Below are 11,210 nucleotides of genomic sequence, written 5' to 3'. Positions count from 1 at the left end.
ATAGTGTTATGTGTAGGGTTGCTAACCTCAAGGTCAGCAGTTCAAAACTATCAGCTGTTCTGCAGGAGAAAGAGGAGGCTTTTTGCTCCTATAAAAATTTCAGCTGCAGAAACTCTATGCAGAGTTACTATGAGTCAGAATCGAAGCCACGGCACACCACCACCACCATATTTATTTATAGTTTATATTATTCAAAAATTTATTATTCATCTAATCTTTGTGTCAGGTTGTATTGCTACTGGGTTGTATTGCTACAGTGGCACTGTAAGATAAGCACTGGATTGCTAGCACAAGATCCATGCTTCAAACTCACCAGTTACTCCATTGAAATCCTATGCAGGATTGCTATGAATCAGAAATTGACTTGACAACATTAACAACAACAACATGCATGCATGGAAAATGAAAACTAAACGTATTCAGGGATTACTTCAAATCATTGTGTATGATAGTTGTTTCTTTGATCCGCTGTCAAAAGAAACATGTTCAATACTGATGAAATCAAGTGTTCTTCAATAAGTGAGTATTGGAGTAATTTTTTCATGTGAAAACGATCTGTACTAAACTGAGCCATTCTGTGCCTACTTTTCTAGATTAAAACAAAAGTGCAAGCTAACTGATAGAAGAAAAATAGTTTTCTTTCTTCCTGTAATTATCTGTAAGGCCAAATACTTTATGTAGTTCCATATAATGACTAGATGAACCTTATGAAAATGTCATTATTTGACAATTATTTATCTACATAACATTAATCGCATTCACTTCAAACTAATATACATATCCTCTGTGAAGGTTCTCATATGCTATTCTTTTCTTTGGAACACTCATTAAAAATCCTGTTGCCACTTGTTGTTGTGGTTGTTAGGTTACAAGGTACTGAAGGAAACATTTCTGGCTACACTGAAGGCACTGGTGAAAAAGAAGGTAACAGAAATTGACAGGATACCTATTGATTGAGATGTTATAGCAAAAGCATGCAATGATAGAAGTCCTTACTTGCCTAAGCTAAGACATTTGGAAGACAGCTACCTGGCCAGCTGACTGTAAGAGATCCATGTTTGTGGCCATTCCAAAGAAAGGTGATTAAACAATAATGCATAAAATTTTCATCAATATTAGTGATATCTCATACAAGTAAAATTTTGCTGAAGATAATTCATTAACAGTGGCAGCAGTACATCAATGAGTAATTTCCAGAAATTTTAGACAGAAATTCTGAGGAAGAGAACATGGAACAAGGGGCAACATTGTTGATGTCAGATGGTTCATGGCTGAAGACAATATCAGAAAGATGTTCATCTGTGTTTTATTAACTATACAAAGACAATATTGTATCTTTTACTATACTGATTCAGTCTGTAAGCTGAGTAACAATCAGAGGAACTATGCTATATGAAGAAGATTGTGGTTATCAGGATAACTGTAAAACTCATTAACAATCTGTGATATGAAGATGAAACACGTTGCTTGCTGAAGGTAAAGATTTTGAAGTACTTACTGATGACCCTGTATAGGGAATCTGAGATTATAAATTGAAGCAGAAAGCTTCATGTTTATCCTGAAAAACTGCTGGTAGTTTTGAACTCCTGACTTTGAGGTTAGCAACCTGACTCGTAACCACTACACTACCAGAGCTCCTTCAGTATGGATTATACCTCAACATAAAGAAAACAAGGGCTTTTGGTATTGCGCTGTAGAATAAGCACAAATTCGATGGTTCAAACTCATCAGCTACTTCTTAGAAACCCTAAGCTGCTTCTCGAAAACCCTATATAGGGTCACTATGAGTCAGAACTGACTCAGCGGCTCTTAACTACAACAACAACAAAGAAAACAAAAATCCTCACAACTGGACCAATAGACAGCTTCATGATAAACAGAGAAAAGACTTAAGTTGTCAAGAATTTCATTCTGCTTGGATCCACAGTTAAGAACCATGGGAGGAACAATTAAGAACCAGGCAAGTATTGCATTAGGTAAATGTGCTACAAAAGACCCCTTGATGTCACCTTGAGGACTAAGGTGTACCTGACTTAAGTCATGCTGTTTTCAGTGATCTCATATGCACGTCAAAACTGAATCATGAATAAGGAAGACCAAAACAGAAGCCTATGGACTGTAGTGTTGGCAAAGAATGTTGAATATATCATTGAATGCAGGTAACACAAAAAGTACAGCCAGAATGCTCCTCAGAAACTATTAAGGTGAGACTTTGTCTTCTTTATAGACAATTTCAATTAGAAAACAATAGTTGAGTGGAAACAATATAATGGTTCATGTGAGTGAATTAATATGAAGGCAAGAAAAGTATTCAATTGACAGGAAACATGTTATTAATTGTAAGTATCAGCTGTAATGCTCCTGCCAGGATAAGATGTCTCTTTCATCTACATTAAAAATTCATGACTCCTTCTCAATACCCAAGCCCAGTTATTTTTGGTCAATATCTATTTTATAGCAATTATATGATGTATTAGAATGGTCTCTGCCCATCTTTTGTGGGGTGTTTTTATTTTTATTTGCTTTATGTATCTTCTATCTTTCACTATAACTCTTTGTATTCCATGCAAGAACGAATCGAGAAGCTCAATGTGTCCCAGGGGCCAGATGTACTACACTTGTCCAATTCAAATGTTTTCACAATGACTGTGGCACCAACTGCATTCAAAACCTGAACCACACAATTTATTTGCTTAATGTCATTAACTAACTTACAGTTTAATATAAGCAGTTATGAAATAGGGACAATAATAGGATTTATTTCTCAGGATCAGTGTAAAGATTAACTAAGATAACACTGGGCCTGGCCTACAGGTTGCTGTTGTTGTTGTTGTGAAGTGCCGTCGAGTCGGTTCCAACTCATAGTGACCCTGTAAAGGGTTTCTGAGGAGCAGCTGGTGAGCTTGAACTGCCAACCTTGCAGTTCAAATGGCTTTGCAGTCTGGCGCATTAACCCACAGTGCCACACCAGGACTCCTACAGGTAATCGCCCGATAAAAGGTGATATATCTAAATTTCATGTGTGGACACAATGCATTTTTATTAAAGATTTTAAAGCACTAAAATAGAATATATTGAATCAGAAAGAAAGAAAGAAAGCTACCCAAAGAAAAGAGAATTTTTAAAATATGGACTTTCAAAATTTGTCACAAGTATTGCTTATTTTCCACTTTCCTCAATCTATGGTTGTACTTTGTATACCTATTTAAATTTAGCTTTTCTCCTACTATAAATACATAAGAACAGTAATTGCTGTTGTTGTTGTTTGCTGTTGAGTTAATTCTGACCCACAGTGACCTTGTATAGGGTTTCCAAAGAGCAGCTGGTGTGCTTGAACCACCAACCTTGTGGTTCAGAGTGACTTTGCAGTGTAACGCATTAACCCGGAATACACTAGGACCCTAAGAACAGTTAGGTTGTTGTTGTTAAGTGTGGTTGAGTCGATTCCAACCCATAGGGACCCTGCATAGGGTTTCCAAGGAGCAGCTGGTGAGCATGAACCACCAACTTTGCAGTTCAAGCGGCTTTGCAGTCTGGCACATTAACTCACAGTGCCACAAAGAACAGTTATAGGGTCCCACAAAACCAAAACTAAACTTGCTTTTCCTGTTGAGTGCAACTCATAATTACCTTATAAGACCCTAGAACTGCCTCTTAGGATTTCCAAAATTTAAATCTTTATGGAAGCAGCCTCCCAGATCTTCCTCTTATGAAATAACTGGTGGGTTTGATCCCCTGACCTTTTGGTTAGAAGACAAGCACTTACCCATTGCACTAACAGGAGTCCTTGCTATTCCGATTGCATAGATATAACTTAGATATCTAAGGTGTATCTTTTTATTTCTCTGTCCCTGTCCCTTTCTCCCTGTTAAATGAAAGTAATAAATGGGGATGTTTCACAAAATGTGATTTGAAAGTTACAACAAAGAACTTTTCATTGTCACAGAAAAATGAAAAACGCACATTCCCAGACCAACATTTACTGGATGCTTCTCTGGAATTATTAATGCATTAATGCTGACTCTACTTAGAACTTTGCATTTTCAAGAAAAGTGCACACATCCAACGTTAGTTCAACAGCATAAGTAATACCTGATATATGAGTGATTTTATTATGCCATTGTTGTTGTTAACTGCTGCCGAGTGAATTCTGACTCATAGCAACCCTGTAGAGAGTTTCCGAGCAGCAACTGGTGAGTTTCAATCACCGACCTTTAGGTTTACACCAACCTTGTGGTCTAATGCTTATCTTACCATGTCACACCAAGACTATTATGCTAGGGGCTTTCTGGTTTTGTAAAGCAGTGGAATCCAATAAAAGAGTTAATCTTATTGGAAATGTGTATTACAAAGCAAATCAAAGTGGACAGATGTTCCCTAGAAAGGGTCAGAAATGCTGAGGATCTGCTCATTCCGATTTCTTTCACATATGTTGTGTGTAGGAGAGTTTGATTAATTAAAGGTACTGTGAAATACACAAAGTCAAAATCTATCCAGTGTACATGAGCTTTCATATATGACAGGGACACATTTTACTTATTCAGATGCATGTGTTTAACATAGACTCTCAGAATCTCCTTATCTAAACATTGAAAGTGCATATGCTAACATGATAAACATTCAATTTTACATTTTTGTGATCAATATCAATTCAACAAGTATACGTACTGTGAAATTATTTACAACATGCAGATCACCCTTTTATGACAATTTTCCAAAGAGAATCTTTTTATGAAGAAAACACTTAACATAGGTGGCTGATCATGAAACAAGCTCTTAGACAAGCCCAGAAATTTAACTTGAACTTTAATCTAAAATTGAATCCTAAAATGTAAATATTAGTGTTTCCATTTTTAAAACAAGTTTAGAAAACATAAGTAAAGGCAATAACTAAAGTTTCCATTCCTAGTAATATGTGTGAAAATCAAGATTCATAATATTAGACTGCCCACCACCCATTCTGCCTGTATAAGATCTTATGAAATAAAAGCATTATGATGCAATAGCCAGATTTATTATTTTAAACATTGAGTAAAAGCATTTTCCTTTTAATGGAATATTTAATTAACAGTATATTGCAATTTGATTAGCAATATGTTGAGAGGAAAAGATAAATTGTTATACAAAATCTGTACAAATTGCATTCGTTTCACCAGCTTATTTATTCATGTTTTTAAGTATTACATGATAAATTGGGATCTGTCTTATTTTTGTATGACACATTGTTAAAGATTCTTTCATTCTTGAAAATTCAAAATACTAACTTCTATGATCAATTTCATTCCAGAACTAATCATGATTGTAGTATGTGATCTTGACAGTATATGTACTAATGGACTACTTACCTAACACACTCAAGTCTAGAAAGAAAAATTGAAAATGTATTTGCTCACATCTGCATAATTTCACTTCCTTATGATCTATCAAGAGAAACTTATTGGATGTGGAATATTTTTCTGATAATCTTGATGGGACAAAATAAATTATGTACATCATCCCTAAACTATGATATATTATATTCTCAAATCAATATAAAAGCTCATTACTTTAACATCTACTCTACTAAGCCAGTAATTCTACCACAGTTTTGCTATCAATATAAACTGGACAAATATAACATCAGCAAATCACAATGGTGGCCAATCATATAAAGAGGATTCCTGGTGTGATGTTGTAGGATCAGCACAAGATCAGCAATTCAAGCCCATCAGCTGTGTCTCTGAAATCCTACACAGGGTTGCTGTGGGTCAGAACGGACTCAATGACCCTTAACAATAACAAGGCAAGAATGTGAGGAACTCTGGTGGTGTATTGGGTTAGACCGGACTGTTAACCACAAGATCAGTAGTTCAAATCCACCAACTGCTCCCTGGGAGAAAGATGAGGTTTTCTGTTCCCATAAAGATTTATAGCCTTGGAAACCATTTACAGCATTGCTAAGAGTTGAAACCAACTCAGTTGAACTTAACACACACACACACACACACACACACACAAGAAAGAAAGGAGGACTGCAGAAGGAGGCAGGGCCAGGAGCATGAAGAAGCAATCCTGAATAAAGGCAGAAATGCTTCAAGCACTTCTGACAAGGTTAAGGAACAGTGTATGGTACCCACCTGATCAATAAGACGTTGTATCTGCCGTAATATCCTAACACTCCATTGAGAGGGTAAGTAAATGCATCTTTAACTAACAACAGTTAACAGTTATCTTCTGCAAAATCCCTAAAGATTTTGTTAAAACAATTTTAATAAAAGAAAAAAAAGACGCAGCATTTTTCCTGATTCATACACAAACACACTCATATATTTCTCAACTTCATTTTTTTGCAGACAATTCAGAAAATTAGTGCAGTGGATAGAGATGAGTCCATAGAAGCGCACCACTTTTACTTTAATCTATCTGTAGAAGACACAATGAACTCAAGTTTTACCATCTTAGATAACCAAGGTAAGGCCATTCATTCATTCATTCATCATGAGGTTTTAATCATGCTTCCTGAATCAGGTTTGATTTTAAAGGAATGGATAGCACTGCTCCTACAACATAATATTTTGAGAAATTGACCAAAAGAGAGACAATGAAAATGGAAAACCACACCCAAAGTCAGGTCTTGAAAGCTGGCCCTTTGCAACTCACTGCCTTTCTTCAAATTGGAAGCACAATTTTCATATTTGGGACTGATGATTCTTGTAAAGTCTCAGTGACCCTGTACAGTTAATTAAAACTGTGATAAAGCATTTCTTCTCATGTTATCATGCAACTGAAACTCATTCCATGTCTGTGAAGACAAGACTTACAGTGATGTTTGTTTGAATGATTTAATGAGTATTGAGAGTCATTAATTAGAAGCTGTAATGTATGAAATTGGTTTCATGATTTTTTGTGTCCTTCATATGTTGGAAATCATTTTATCCACATGAGAAGAAACATCAACATGTGATGTTAATGTAATGATGTTTAGGGTCTCTATGAGTCTGAATCTACCCGACAGCAAGGCATGTATTTTAGTTAGTTTGTTTTTTTAAGGAGACAAATGTCCTGAAGAATGCTGTGCAGAGATATAGAATGTCTTTATTCTCAAATGGGAGTGCATTCACTTTCACAAAGTTAATCTTTTCATTTTTGCATGGCTCCAGTAGAAGATATTTTTGTCCTCAGATGGAATCCTAGTTTAATTTTCTTTATATCTCAAACTCTAGAAGCTATTACTCTTGCATTTATAATCAAACCATGCACTTGTCCTTTTTTATTGCCTTGTAACTTTACTCCAGAGGGAATCATTTGTGAAAGAGTGATTGTAGATGTGTTTCTTTCCCTTTTGCCCTATTAAATGCTCCTGTGAAGGGAACCAAGATCTACTTTGTATACATAGTACAATTCCAATATACAAAATAAACTCTAGCTTAGGCTTGTTTATATTAATATACGCTACTGAGGCAAAATAAATGCACTGAAACAAAGAGGAAATAGTTTACTTGATTTAATGTTTGTGGTTAGAAACAACTTAATAAAATATATATTTAAAAAATGTAGACTTTCTTAACCCTTACATCTGCTTAGTAAATAAAATCACATGGGTTTTGTAGTCTACAAAAACATAATGCATAATTCCTTTTAAAAAAGATGATCTGTGAAAACTCAAAATAAGCATTCAGTTCAAATTATTTCCATTTCTTTACATTTTATTGCAATTGTATTCTAAAATTTATATGATAGCTACAGAAAATATTTTCTCGGTGATGGTAAAAAAAAACAAAAAAACCCAGAAACCCCACTTGTTAATCAATTTGTCATTCTGTGGTGGCTTATGTGTTGCTATAATTCTGGAAGCTATGCCACAGATATTTTAAATACCAGCAGGATCACCCATGGCACATAGGTTTCAGCTAAGTTTCCAGACTAAGATGGACTCTTTTTTAATACTAAGCCACAGAAACCTCGTGAATTGCAGCAGACCATTGTCAGACATAGTACTGGAATTTGGGCCCCTCAGGTTGGAAGTTACTCAAAATATGATTGGGAAAGAGCTGCCTCATCAAAGTACATTTGACCATGATGATAGAACTGGAATAAAGCTCATTCGAACTTAATTTGCTCCTGTGGCACAACTCAAAATGAGGAGAAACAGCTACAAACATCTTTTAATAATCAGAACCTAGAATGTGCAAAATATTAATCTAGGAAAGTCAGAAGTTGTCAAAATGAAATGTAATACATAAGAATCTAAAACCTAGACATTAGTTAGCTGAAATGGACTGGTATTGGCCATTTTGTATCTGGCAATCACATGATGTACTATGCTGGGAATGACAAAGAAGAATAGCATCACATTCATTATCAAAAAGGACATTTCAATAACTATCTTGAAGTACAACGCTGTATGTGAAAGGATCATTTACATATGCCTATTAGGAAAACAAGTTAATACCACTATTACTCCAACCACCAAAGCCAGTGATGATGAAACTGAAAAGTACTACCAACTTCGTTATAAAATTGCTCAAAAAAATCAAGATGCATTGATTATTAATGGTAACTGGAATGTGAAAGATGGAAACAAAGAGGAAGGATCAGTAATTGGAAAATATGGCCTTGGTGATAAAAATTGATGCTGGAGATTGCATTATAGAATTTTCCTAGACCAATGACTTATTCATTGCAAATACCTAAAAAGAAAAAGGGCATGCATGATCCTCACCAGATGAAATACACAAGAATCAAATTGAATATATATGTGGAAAGAGATGATGGAAAAGCTCAATATAATCAGCCAAAACAAGGCCAGGCATACACTATAGAGCACACTATCAATTGCATGTATGAAAATTCAGATGAAGCTGAAGCCACATGAATTTAGAGACTATCTCAGGAACAGATTTGAAGCATTAGATAGTAATGAATGAAGACCAGAAGAGTTGTGAGATGACTTCAATAACAACATATAGGAAGAAACTGAAAGGGCATTGAAAAGACAGGGAAAAACCAAGAAAAGACACAATTTTTTGTAAAAAGAGACTTAAACTTATTCTCTAGTGTAAAGATGCTAAAGTGAAGGGAAGGAATGAAGAGGTAAAAGAGCTGAAAAGAAAATTTCAAAGGGCAGCTCAAGAAGCCAAAGTCAGGTATTATAATGAAAAGGACAAAAAAACCCAAAAAACCCTGTTGTTAAAAATCAAGTAGGAAGAAAATGCTCAGAAAGTAGTGAATTAAAAATTAAAGCCTTAACTTGTAATATTCAAGGATCCTGTGGCAAAATGAGTTCTGGTGTGGCCCTGTAGGATAAGCACTGCACCAAAGGATTGGTTTAAAGCACAGGATCAGTGATTCAAAATCATCAGCCTCTACTCAGAAACCCTATACAGTATTGCTATGGGTCAGAACTGACTTCACAACACTTAACAGCAACAGTAGGCAAAATATTGACTGATACAGAAAGCATCAAAAGTAGGTGAGAGGAATACACAGAATCACTGTACCAAAAAGAAATGGATGATGTGCATTCATTTCAGGAGGTAGCATATGATCAAGAACCGATGCTACTGAGGAAGCAGTATGAGCTGCGCTGAAGAAAGTGGGGAGAACCAAGGCTTCAGGAATTGATGGAATACAGATTGAACATTTTCAACAAACTGCTAAATCACTGGAGGTGCTCACTCATCTATGTCAAGATATTTAGAAGAATAACCAATAGAAGAAACCCATATCTGCACTCATTTTGAAGACAAATGACCCAAAGGAATACAGCAATCATCAAACATTACCATTAATATCACATGCAAGTAAATTTTTGCTGAAAATAAAAAAATGGCTGCAACAGTACATCGACAGGGAACTGCCAAAGGTTTAAAGCCAGATTCAGATAAGGAAATGGAATAAGGGATATCATTGCTGATGTCAGATGGATATTGGCAGAAAAGACAGGATACCTGAAAGATGTTTACTTGTGCTATATTGACTATGAAAAGGCTTCCAACTGTGTAGATCATGACATACTATGTAAATATTCCAGAACACTTAATTGTGATCATAAGGAACCTTTACATAAACCAAGAGGCAGTCATTCAACAGAACAAGTAAATGCTGAATGGTTTAGAATCAGGAAACGTATGCACTAGGGTTGTGTTCTTTACCACAGTTGTTCAATCTGTATGCTGAACAATTAATCCAAAAAGCTGGATTATATTAAAAAGAATGTGGCATCAGGATTGGCGGAAAAGTCGTTAAAACCCCACAATATGCAGAAGAGAAAACCGGCTTGCTGAAAGCAAAGAGGACTTTAAATATTTACTGATGAAGATCAACAATTACACTTTGATCTTATTAAATGCAATGCACTTCAATATAAAGAAAACAAAAATTTTCACAACTGATCCAGTAAATAACATTATAATAATGAAGAAAAGACAGAAGTTGTCAAAGACTTCCTTTTATTCACAGAATCAACACTAATGGAAGTAGTCAAGAAATCAAATGATGTATTGCATTATACAAATCTCCTGCATAAGACCTTTTTAAAGTGTTCAAGAGCAAAGATATCAATGTGGGACTAAGGTGTGCTTGACCTAAGCCATGATATTTTCAATAGCTTTATATGCGTGTGAAAGTGGGACAATGACTAAGGAAGAGCGTAGAAGAATTGATGCATTTGAGTTATGGTGCTAGAGAAAATATTGACAGTACCATGTATTGCCAAAAGAACAAACACATTTGTATTGGATGAAGTACAGCCAGAATGCTTCTTAAAAGCCAGGATGATGAGACTTTGTGGCTCATACTTTGGATATGTGATCAAGAGGGAACAGCCCCTTGAGAAAGACATCATGCTTGTTAAAGTGGAGAGCCAATGACAAGAGGAAGACTCCAGTAAGATGCATTGGCATAGCAGCAGCAACAATGGGCTCATGCTTAACAATTTTGAGGATGGCATAGTACTGGGCAGTGTTTCATTCATTAGGTTCATTCTTTTGTATATGTGGTTACTATGAGTTGGAATGGACTTGATGATGACTAACAGCAATAATAGTAATTTAAAAAATTAAAAACATTAAAGAACAAATATAAACACAAGAAGCTGCACTGAAATGGCTTATTTAGAATATTTTAGGATTCAAAGAACAACTCTGCTTGAAATGTATATTGTTCTACTGTTTTTATCCTGGGGGTGGAGATGAATCAATATGGCAAAGACTTAATGAATTTATTAATTT

At 35.3% G+C, this 11,210-nt stretch overlaps 1 protein-coding gene across 1 annotated transcript in view; it reads left to right on the top strand.

Moving 5' to 3' along the window:
* Positions 1 to 11,210, top strand: part of CDH19 (cadherin 19, type 2) — a 64,678-nt gene that overhangs the window by 50,536 nt on the left and 2,932 nt on the right. Inside the window, exon 8 of the mRNA XM_006837583.1 lies at positions 6,333 to 6,450. Within this exon, the coding sequence (XP_006837646.1) occupies positions 6,333 to 6,450 (118 nt within the window). The remainder of the gene's footprint in view (positions 1 to 6,332; positions 6,451 to 11,210) is intronic.

The sequence above is a fragment of the Chrysochloris asiatica genome, unplaced genomic scaffold (assembly GCF_000296735.1).
Source record: "Chrysochloris asiatica unplaced genomic scaffold, ChrAsi1.0 scaffold00021, whole genome shotgun sequence".
In the NCBI taxonomy this organism is placed as follows: domain Eukaryota; kingdom Metazoa; phylum Chordata; class Mammalia; order Afrosoricida; family Chrysochloridae; genus Chrysochloris; species Chrysochloris asiatica.
Note: the sequence above shows the minus strand (reverse complement) of the source record. Positions and strands in the feature narration are given on the sequence as shown.